Source organism: Aythya marila (genome assembly GCF_965140915.1).
Source record: "Aythya marila genome assembly, chromosome: 10".
Classification (NCBI taxonomy): Eukaryota; Metazoa; Chordata; class Aves; order Anseriformes; family Anatidae; genus Aythya; species Aythya marila.
Window position 1 is genome coordinate 6,733,667 of NC_139051.1, and position 10,835 is coordinate 6,744,501.

The 10,835-nt window shown below is 40.7% G+C and overlaps 1 protein-coding gene across 19 annotated transcripts in view; it reads left to right on the plus strand.

The window, feature by feature from the left end:
• MAGI1 (membrane associated guanylate kinase, WW and PDZ domain containing 1) overlaps positions 1-10,497 on the plus strand; it is a 319,962-nt gene extending 309,465 nt beyond the window's left edge. For 8 of the 19 annotated variants that reach the window (XM_082767890.1, XM_082767905.1, XM_082767894.1 and 5 more), the window contains 5 exons: positions 1,407-1,497; positions 1,617-1,680; positions 2,544-2,690; positions 3,816-3,954; positions 7,573-10,497. In XM_082767890.1, the coding sequence (XP_082624016.1) occupies positions 1,407-1,497; positions 1,617-1,680; positions 2,544-2,690; positions 3,816-3,954; positions 7,573-8,273 (1,142 nt within the window). In that variant the 3' untranslated portion in view covers positions 8,274-10,497. Of the gene's footprint in view, positions 1-1,406; positions 1,498-1,616; positions 1,681-2,543; positions 2,691-3,815; positions 3,955-5,930; positions 6,020-7,572 lie in introns of all 19 variants that reach the window. The other 11 variants (XM_082767903.1, XM_082767895.1, XM_082767898.1 and 8 more) reach the window with 5 other exon arrangements.
• The last annotated feature ends 338 nt before the right edge of the window (positions 10,498-10,835 follow it).

A 10,835-nucleotide genomic window follows, 5' to 3' on the forward strand; every position in this document is an offset into this window, starting at 1 on the left:
AGGAGTGAGGAACTCACTTGGAAGCACCTCCTGCTTTGCATGGAGAAACACGGCTTTTGCACGTGCTGACATTGGGCTAGGAGTCCTTCATCATGGCGTAAATTAAGCTTTGAGGTTAATCCTCTTCTCTGTATTCTTAATGAGTGTCTTTTTTGTTTGTTTTTTTTAATGGTACCCAGAGCCATTGGTGCATTTGGTGCAGGCAGTTCCACATCCCTGTGTGCACCTTTGGGTGCTCAGGCACCGGTGGGTGGCATTTCAAGGACAAATTTCAGCAAGTTTGGGGTTTAGCCATATTCAATATCACCTTGTAAGGCATTAGATAAAAGCCACATCTCAATCCTACTGATTGCAATTTGTGATGGAGGAAGTACTGCTAAGCTTATAATCCATGGAATAGTTATTGCTACTTTAAGATTAATCCAGCCAACTGCCCATATCTGGAGACTTTAATGATTGGAATTTTGGAATTCGTGCTGTTACATAACAGACAGGGCATTCTTCAACCCTTCCTTCACAAGTCAGTCTTTGTTCTGTGTCTAACACAGAATTTATTTTATTTTCTAAATTTTTCTTCTTTTTCCAATGGAGTGTCTTTGGATTTCCCTGTAGATTGATGATCATGGTGATGCATTTGGTTACTGAAAAAGCCTCATTTGTGTAAAAATAAATTATAAGTATACCATGTATGCATTATACAAATATATAGAAATATTTGACTCCCTGCTCTACACTATTTGTGGTGGCTGGCCATGGTGGTTTCTGGAACGCACATTCTTTTCTAGTTAACTTATTCAGTGATGAAACTAAATATGATGTTTTCACTAAAGCCTTGACATTTTCAAGAGCATAGGCTCCAACAACAGCAGTGATGTGACAATGTTTCCTAGCTTGTTAGGAGTGTTTAGAAAGGCTTAGTGTTTGGAAGGCTTTTTTTTTCTTTTTTTTCTTTCTTTCTTTTTTTTTTTTCTTACAGAAGAGAAGGGTAGAAAGTGATTTTCTACATCTGATGACAGATAGCAGAAAAAGCAGACCCTTGAGGATGGGGGTTTGGGCAGCCTGATATAGTGTATCTTTAAGGTCCCTTCCAGCCCAAATCATTCTGTGATTCTGTGGGGGACGTATCGTGCTAAGTTTCAGTGGGCAACTTAAAGGCCAATATTTCTGTGCAATGGGGTGCTGTACAGTTTTATATACATAATTGCTATGACTTAGCTTAGACTTTGTCCTGTCTGTTTTGGGATTTGGGAAATTTTGAGCCAGTTTCCAGTTCTTAAAAAACAAACAAACAAAAAAAACCATACTGATGCTTTCCAATTAAATGACTTTGCAAAATTTTTTTTCAGTGAACAGCCAATGGTCTTCCTTCATAATGAAAAAAATAAATAAATAAATTTGTTTTGCAGAATCGTCCAATGCTACTTTATTGACTAATGCAGAAAAAATTGCTACAATTACCACCACACATACTCCTCAGCAAATTCCGCAGGAGACCAGGTCAGACTGTTTTCCTTGAGGAGAGCATCTTGCCATGCGCTCTGTTTGGTTACTTCTTAATCACCTTCACATTCCATGAGCTGTGTTTTTCCTCTCCCTCTTTGTTTCATTCACTGCAGCAGGAACAACACCAAACCAAAGCAGGAATCCCAGTTTGATTTCAAACCGCCCCAAGCAGCGCAGGTAAGGAGTGCCTTCCTAATTGCTTTGTTTACCACAGACTGTTGCTTCCAGCCTGCTGAAGGGCTGTGTTCAAATGTTTCCCTTGAAAATTCCTACTGGGAGGCTGCTCTCCCTCAGTCTGTTTGCTGGGATTTGCTGATTAGTTTCTTAGTATGAATTGCTGTTGTTTCATCTGACAAGCATTTCCAATGCATTCTTATCAAGACTTTAAAAATAATAATAAAAAAAAGCTAACATTTCTACCACAGTAATAATTGATGGTTTTTTTTGTTTTTGTTTTTGTTTTTTTTTTGTGGAAGTGTATGTTTTGAGGGGGCTCTCCACAAAGTACTGTTGCGTGCAAATGATAAAATCAGAGAACAAAAAGAGCAAAACTTAATAAGGGGCAATAGCCGACATGTTCCTGGTTTTGCAGACAGGACCTTATTAGAGAGGTTATTCCACTGTTATCTTTCCTTGCCGCTGGCCATCCCAGAAGTAACCTCTTCCATTACAGACTTCAAAACATCCCTACGCCGACAGCATTGTGTTGTAGAATAAAACAGTGCATGTTCTTCTGACCTTCTTTCAAAGGAATAGAAGAGGTGGTAACAGAAAGGAGAAGACAGCACCATGGCGTAGACCCATCCCATGTACCAGCTAACTAGAGCCTGACACTGGGAGGGAGGTCATCCTAGTCTTCCTCTGCAGATTGGGACTGAGGAAGCAGGAAATGCTCGTGTGTGTGAAAACTCCACCGATTTTATTTTTGTACTTAATGAGTTCCAGAAATAATAACGTTCACTGGTTGAATAATTTCAAAATGAGAAATAGAGAAGCATTTAACTTTCTGTTGAATTGCACATATGTTGTCTTCCCTCCAGCAGGACCAAGATTTTTACACTGTTGAGCTGGAAAGAGGAGCCAAAGGGTTTGGCTTTAGCCTGCGAGGCGGCCGGGAGTATAATATGGATCTGTACGTGCTGCGGCTAGCTGAGGATGGTCCAGCTGAGAGATGTGGGAAGATGAGGGTATGCACAAACAGATTTAAAAAACACACTGCTTTGCAATAAACTGAATGCCCTGCCTCTCCCCTACAGGCACGCCTTCTGCTGTGCCAGCTAATGGGAAAATTAAATTGAAGCAAAGGAGCAATAGATTTACTTCTATCAGTGACTTTTCTTTCATTCTTTATGTACATGTACATTCTACAGAAGTGTGCGTGCATTGGAAGACTTCACCCCATCCTTGTTTCAACCCAGATTTCCAAATTCTAATACATAAACTGACTTTTTAAGCCTAACAAAGATATGCGTGGTAATGAAAATGTTACAGTCACAGTCTTTGCCAGCTCCTTTAAAGCTGGAGCCATGAAAAGAGAATTTGGTTGTCTTACCTGATCCTCTCCTCTGCTGGGTGGAGTGGCGAGGGACCATTCATATATGTTGACTGATGGGTTAAAAAATTACAGTATAGTTTTTAATGAGTATTAGCTGTTAATTTTGCACATCACCTAAATTATAAACGTTATAGCATGGTCGTACATTATAAAATGCCTACAGAAAAAGTAAATTGCCAAGTTTTATGCACTCCATGCTCCTCTGATGGAGAATGCATAATAACTTTACAACATGTCTTTGTCTTCTCCAAATAAATCACACACAGGGCATTTTCAAAATTCTGTTGCTGGGGCTAGATTTATAAGTCCAAAATCTTTGCTGATGAAAATAAATCATTGCTGCTGTGTGGAAGCCAATGCTTTAACAAGCTCCTCCAAGCCCTGTTTTTCTATCCTGATAAATTATGTTTACAAAAGCAGGTTTATTGGTTCATACCAGCTCTCTGTATACGAGTGAGAAATGGACCCCAAAAAATATTTGAACATGCTGGTAACAGCAGTTTGTAAAATAAGCAAGTTTGACAAAAATCTTAAAAATAATCAAGATAAAATAATGCTTCTAATATAGATCTAGTTATTAAGCAATACAAAAACGCATGGTGGTTTCATGGAACAGCAGAGAAATAGTTGCACACTTCAGGCCTTCTGTTTTCTTCATGTCTGCCCTGCATGCTGGTTATTGTGGACTCAAAGCGGTGGTGGCCCTCCTGCAGGTTTCTTTCTAATCTTAGACTCTTCTCTTTTATTGCTTTGACAGATTGGTGATGAAATCCTAGAGATCAACGGGGAAACTACCAAGAACATGAAGCACGCTCGGGCCATCGAACTGATTAAAAATGGTGGCCGCAGGGTCCGCCTGTTTCTGAAACGTGGAGATGGCTCTGTCCCAGAATATGGTGGGTCAAACTATGAAAACATTCCTTTCTTCCCTGGCATCACTCCATGAATGATTTGTCTCAAGATCTGAAGCGGGAATTCTTTTTTATTTTCCTTTCTCACCAGTGTCTTACCAACCTTTGCAACATATGGTTAATTGCCTCGCTTGTGCTGAATTTTCTACACATTTCATCCTTTGCTTGCTTCCATGGACTTGGGGCGCAGTGTAAGGCAAGATCATCATAGCAGTATTTTTGGTGATCAGAGAGGAAAACAAAACAAAACAAAAAACCTTATTGTCTTGTCCAGCCAAACAAGGAATGTCATTGAACTGTGCCAAACTGTTTCTCAGCGGCTGAATTGTTGTTTCAAATAGGTCTCTACTTCTAATCAATGCAAAAACTGGGATCCTGATTTGTTATTCTGAAGCAGTGAATTTTTTGTTAGGTTTTTCTCTTAGTTCTTGTCTGTATCCATAGACATGAATGCCAAGATGGCTTATGGGATTTTTGCCTTCCCTTAATATTTATGTAAATATTTATAAAGTTATTTAAGAAAAAAAAAATAAGAAAAGCTTTACTACAAAAATATATTGATTTGGCCTCCTGAGCCCTTTTCTCCCCCTTTAAACAGTCTGCTGGTTTCAACTTGTTAATTTGTGAGGTCTGAAAAGGTGTGGAGGTTATGAAAAGGTGCTCTCGTGTCTGTCTTGGGGGAAACACTCAATCCTTGTTTCTTACTAAGAATTGCATTAGAATTCCTTTTCTTCCCCCGGAGGTTGGATTGCTGGGTGGCTTAACTTAGCACACTATTTAATATTATAATTATGTCTTATTTATTTGAGATAATTGTCAAATATTGTGCCCTCGATGGAGGGCTACTCCCAACCAAAGGTCTTTGAGGTTTCTATAGAAACTGATGATTGAAGGGATGTCCTTTATATTTTTCTCCCCTTATTTGGGTTATTTCTATGTCAGTAAGTTCTGTGTTTATCATTCACTCCATGTCCTAATAACAAAACCAAAATCCTTCTGCACAATTTATGAACTAGATTTTCTTTTTATTTACTGTACCAAGTTTGAGCATTTCTGCTCACTCTGTTCATTATTTAACTTTAAATGACCAATTCAGAGTATAACCAACAAACAATTGAAGTATTTAATGATACGGAAGGGAAGTTGTGGGTTTACACTTCTGTAATATAAATAGCACACCAGAAGGTTCAATGATGGCACTGAAATTCTGTAATGTTCTTTCTACTTTTGTCTTTTCCTATACTCCTTCGGATGTACAGTACTGTATCATATGCTAGACTGCATACATACCCTGTAAATTAAGTGCTTCACATCTCAAAGCATATGTCTGTTGCACTGAGGATGAAAATCCAACACCAATTTTATTTTGGCTAATGCTAAACCACTAAAATGTTCATTCTCCAAGCAAGGATTTAATATACAGGGGCCGCACTACTGTAAAGAATATCCTTGTAACATTTGGGACTCCTTCCTCTCTTTGTTCTGTTCGCTGCAGTCACAAATGGTTCCTCTAATAATGTTAAGTTCCAATATTTTTCTGACTCGATTGGAACGTGCTTCTCTATGAGGCTGTATATTTTTGTAATGAGTTTTGTACTTATTTTTAATGTTGTGGTCTCTGGTGGACTTTATTTTTCGTTGTTGTTTGATTGTTAATGTTTTTTCTATGACATTCTGTGTCGCTGTTCCAGCTGTCTTTTAGAATGGATGCTCTCGTTGTCTGGGTTAATGAATCACCTCTTAGATGTCTCTTTATGTCACGATAATAACAACTGCTGTCTTTGCAGCCTTATATTTGGGTGAAGCCTAGACAATCTGACTGGAAAAATAAACTTTCTTTATTCTAAGATAAAATATGAAGATTTTTCTTTCTTTCACCTTTAATATAGGGAATCTAAATTTTCTACTTTTCTCTTTCTCTTTCTCTTACTTTTCTTGGTGCTGGGCTCTTCCTTCCTCAGCGATGATACCTCCTAATATCGCTGCATGTATGAGAAATGACAAGCTCGGGGAGTCTTGCTTCTACCTTATGGGCCATAATCAAACTACGGTTTGTAGCTAAAATCAATATTAGGTGTTTTTGTGCTGTGGCCTAATTCCCTCACATTGCTTTCCGCTTCGCTATATTTTATATGTACAGCAATTCATTCCGAGCACCCTGCGTCCCCCGAATTGTAAGTACACCACTCAACACATGTAAGCCTCGTTTGTACCTTGTGCCATAGCCAGGTTGCCACAAGCCGCGTGCTTACAGCCACGGAAAAGCGGTGTGGTCCTCCAGCGGCTGCCTGGAAAAGCTAATAAGCAAAAACGCACGCACGTGAGTTGCACCATGGGTTTCACCCGGAAATCACCAAAATAACGGCCCACGCACACACTGACCCTCCCGAGCTAAGGAATGGAAATGCCACCAGATGGGAGACACGTTGTGGTGACAGGAGCGGGCACAGTGTTTGGCATGGGGGAGGGCAAACAAAAAGGAGAAAAGCAGAAAAATTTCTGTCCCTGCAAGTGTTTGTGAGGGTTTTTGGTCATTGCCAGCGGGACAGCCCACCTCGAGGTTAGTGCAAGCAGCAGGGAGCACACAGGGAGTGTAGCTAACACCGGCCCTGCTGCCGTGCAGAAGTTACTTTAAAAAGAAGATAACCAAATAAAATAAATGCTCACATTAAGTCAGCACAGATACCTTCATGTTTGCCGTGTCTCTAATGAATCATTCATAAACATCCGTTACAAATGACGAGGGTGATTGTAGCTAAGCTACTGTGCAGGGCTGGGGTTTGGGTTTGGGGGGTTATCCTGCTGCTTTGCAGTTTGTTACAGAGGTAGCTCAGCTGTATTTTACCTGAAATGCTACAGGAAAATAATGAACTGGAGATTAGGTTTTAATCAAAGCCATTCTACATATTACAATACCTTTCCATTGCTTTGATACAAAAAAGAAAAAAAAAATCATACCTTCTGTCATCATTTGTTGAATCATTGTGGCAAAACCAAAATCTACCCTAGGACTTCTAATAACGTGGCAGAATTAAGTGAGATTAAGTAAAATGGAAATTGCTTGATTACAGTCTAATTCTCACACCTTCAAAACGTTATTTTACAAGGTCAAAACATAATAATCAATTCTGTTTTCTGTGGCTTTTTTCCGCTATTTGAAACAAAGCCTGCCACAACTGGAAGGCAATGCTTTCAAAAGACTTAAAAGAAAAAATCATTTCCTAACGGCCCTCTTTATTGGAAACTGTTAAAAAAAAAAAATCCAACAACTCAAACTACATTTTTTTACCCCACTGTAGAGAAAGTAGTGTGAGCGAAACATTGTGAATTGGGCTTGGGGGAAATGTAAAATGCCCCATGACAAGAAGAGCATAAAGGCAATATCAGCTTGGACCAAAACACGGCTAATGAACAGAGCAGCACCAGTACTAACCTGTAACTCTCGTTGTTCGCAGTTAAATTAACAAAAGCTCCGGTTAGCCTTCGCTGACTGCTTTAACAGTTGTTTGTTTTTGTCACTAATGAAGTCTGAAGAGTGCTAAGTGGTGTCACGGCGCCGCAGAAGGCTTCGGTACCAAACGCTTTGCTGTTATTTTCTTTCAGACCCCAGCAGTGACAGGAACAGTCCCGCCACAGGTTCACAAAATGTATCGGAAATGAAACCCGCGCCATCCGACCGACGGCAGCACCCATCATTGGAGTCCAGTTATCCACCAGACCTTCACAAATCATCACAACATGGGGACAGGCGGACTTACGTTAGAGACCTAAAAGGCAGCAGAGAGGTTAGCAGACATCCCAATGAACACCACACTTGGAATGGGACTTCTAAATCCAACGACACCGTGCCAGGCAGGAGGACGGAGAGGTCGCCGGACAGGAGGCGCGAGAGGCAGCCGGAGAGGGCGGTGGTGAACGGGCAGAAGAGGAGGTCTCCCGAAAAGCGGAGGGAAGGGACGAGGAGCGCTGACAACACCCTGGAGAGGCGGGAGCGGCACGAGAGGAGGAGAGACCTCTCCCCCGAGAGGCGCAGGGAGCGGTCGCCCAGCCGGCGCCGGCGCTCGCTGGAGAGACTCACGGAGCCGAGGAGGTCGCCCGAGAGGAGAAGAGAGGCCTCCCTCGACCGGCGGGCCAAGTCGTCCGACCGACGGAGGGAGAGGTCGCCCGACAGACGGCTCAGGGAGGAGCGAGCCGGCCACCGGGAGAGGGAAGACCCCGGCTGGAAGCACGAGGCGAGCCGCCGGCACCTGCCCGAGCAGCGCAGGCGGCCCTACAAGGAGTGCAGCACCGACCTCAGCATCTGAGGGGTCCCCCGGGGTCCCCGTCGCCTGCCCCACGCCGCAGGAGTGGAGGAGAGAGCGTGGGAGCTGGAAGGATCCGGCCTCCGCAAGGCGAGGAGACACCCGGCACCTGCTGGTCCTACAAACCTTTTATGCAGATGAAATCTTATAACAAACAAACAAACAAAAAAAAGTGTTGTGCCTGATGTATAATATTAAAGAAAGTATTTTTCAGTGTATTCTTTTTTTTTTTTTTTAATTACTTGCCAAATGTTGGTCCTAAAGGATTATAAAGTTTTGTTTCTACATTCTTTGTAGATTTCTTAAGAGTAATTCCTTTATCGGGCTACTTTCCCCCCTCCCCACTATAGTAAATGGGGGTAGCCAGTAATATAATATAGGTAAAGGATTTTATGACCAAGTTTGAATAATTTGATCCAGACTGTTCTCTAGTGACTCACTGCTACACTGTATGTAGAAAATTTTTTAAGGGTTGGGGGTGGGGAAGGAAGAAAATTGTTCATCTCAGTAGGAATGGAGCGCTCCTGCTGAAGGAATTAAAAAAGAAAGAGACAAAATGTTCCTAAAATTGCAAGAACTGTTTGAAGAGACTACTGTTTCAATGAAGGATATTTATAATAATAATAAATAATAAATAAATAAAAAAGAACAAAAAAAAAAAAAGCAAAACCCACACAGCACAAGATGATTTACAATGAGGAATTTCTAGTTTGTTCCATGAACAGTTTATGCTTTCAGGCCCCCTCTACAGGATGCGCAAAGGCAGAAAGACTGGTAACCACCATGCCTGTGTCACACACTAACGTAGACTGTTGATCTCTCATTAGCCTCAGCAACACTTAACGATATGTCATTAAGGCAGCCACCGCAGCCCTGCTCATCTTCTAGACGTATATGGACAGCAACCCGAGCATGCATGGTATTGTTTGTCTGCTTTGAAGCAAGGGAAGGGAACGGGATCGTGGGACAAGGCGCAATGCGGTGGGGAGCGGAGTCCTCCCTCGGAGCGGGTGTATTCCTTCTGCTCAGGCCAAACCAGTGGGCTTTTCTTACTTTGCCAAATTCAGAAAATTCCCCTTCTTGCTTGGTATTTAAGTTTTTAGTTTACTGGTTCATCCTTACTGAGACAAAAGGAGTGCACTTGCTGGGGGAAAAAATAAAAGAGGGAAAAAAAAAAAAAAAAGGATGTATCAAAGGAAAAACACGGGCAAAAAGAGGCAATCAGTGGGACAACCTGGTTGTAGAAGCCTATCCATACTGGTTATATGCTGTAAATTTGAGTCTAAGAACAGCAGCAAAAGGGAAACCTGCAAGTTTCTAAGTTGTATTTTCAAATTTGCAAGTTGTGTGGTAAGTCTGCTGTAGCATTGGTATAAGATTTTAATGGATTACTGCCTAGCTGAGCCAAAATGTTTGCCGTTACTGTTGGACCACTAAAGTAAACTGCTGCTTTTTACAGTGCATTGGTGTGTACATGTATACTGTTTCACATTTTCCATATGAACACAAAAACATTGCAAGTCTATCACTGTTGTTGCCATGGTACTGTAAAAACAAAACCAAGAAAGAAGATGGCCGATCATTGTGTGTACAGTTTAAATTGTAATTAATAGAGCCTGTTGGAAAAAAAAAAGAAAAAAAAAAAAAGAAAAAAACAAACAAAACAAAACTGTTGCCTTTTTCTTGTATAAAAGAGGATTTATGACAAAATTTAGCTGTGAGGAATGTGATTAAGTGTTTATATTTCTGAAAATGGAACAAATTGATTCAGGGGGATATATTTTAATGTAAACTGAATCAGGTATGTAAAGCTGTTTTAAAATGGGAGACTATATAAGTAATTCTAAAGCTTTTGTTGGTTTGAATATCATTTCTTTCTTCATGGTGGGCCTGCTTATATATTACTAAGCACATGTATGCAGTCTCTGTTCTTCAATCATCATTTCTTGCAATGTGCTATAGACACAATGCTCTTTTTGGTGTTGATGAAAAGCAGTATGTGGGCCAATCTTTTTTATAAAACACTATGCATATATAAATACTACATTGTTCATAGCTTTATTTGACTTATTGGGTTTATACATAACACTAGGATGAGTAGATGTGGACTTACCCAGTACAAGCTTCTTTCCTCGGAACAGACACTATGTATATGATGTAGCAACAAAGAAGGAGAAAGTCTGTGAATGCTATTTTTATTATCAAATAAAGTTTTCCATACAAAGCATACATACGAGTGTAGTGATAAGATAAAGGAGTAGCCACAACTTAATGTTACTTACTCATCCCTGTCTAAATTAATAAACGGTAGGTTACAGTTTCTGAGGGTCCTCCATTGCATACGTTAACCATTTGACAAGCTTTAAAGCAAACGTTCCCAGTTTTCCAGTATAAGATTTTCTTCCCTAGAATAATCAGAAGCTAAGTGTTTAGGTGGAGCAGGGTTTGTTATTATGCCTGGCTTTTGTGTCACTGTTCAAGATCATCACATGCACGGTCCTTCAAGATCATCACACGCAGCAGTGAACAGTTTTTATATCCGTCACAGTGCCTGCAAAGGTGGTC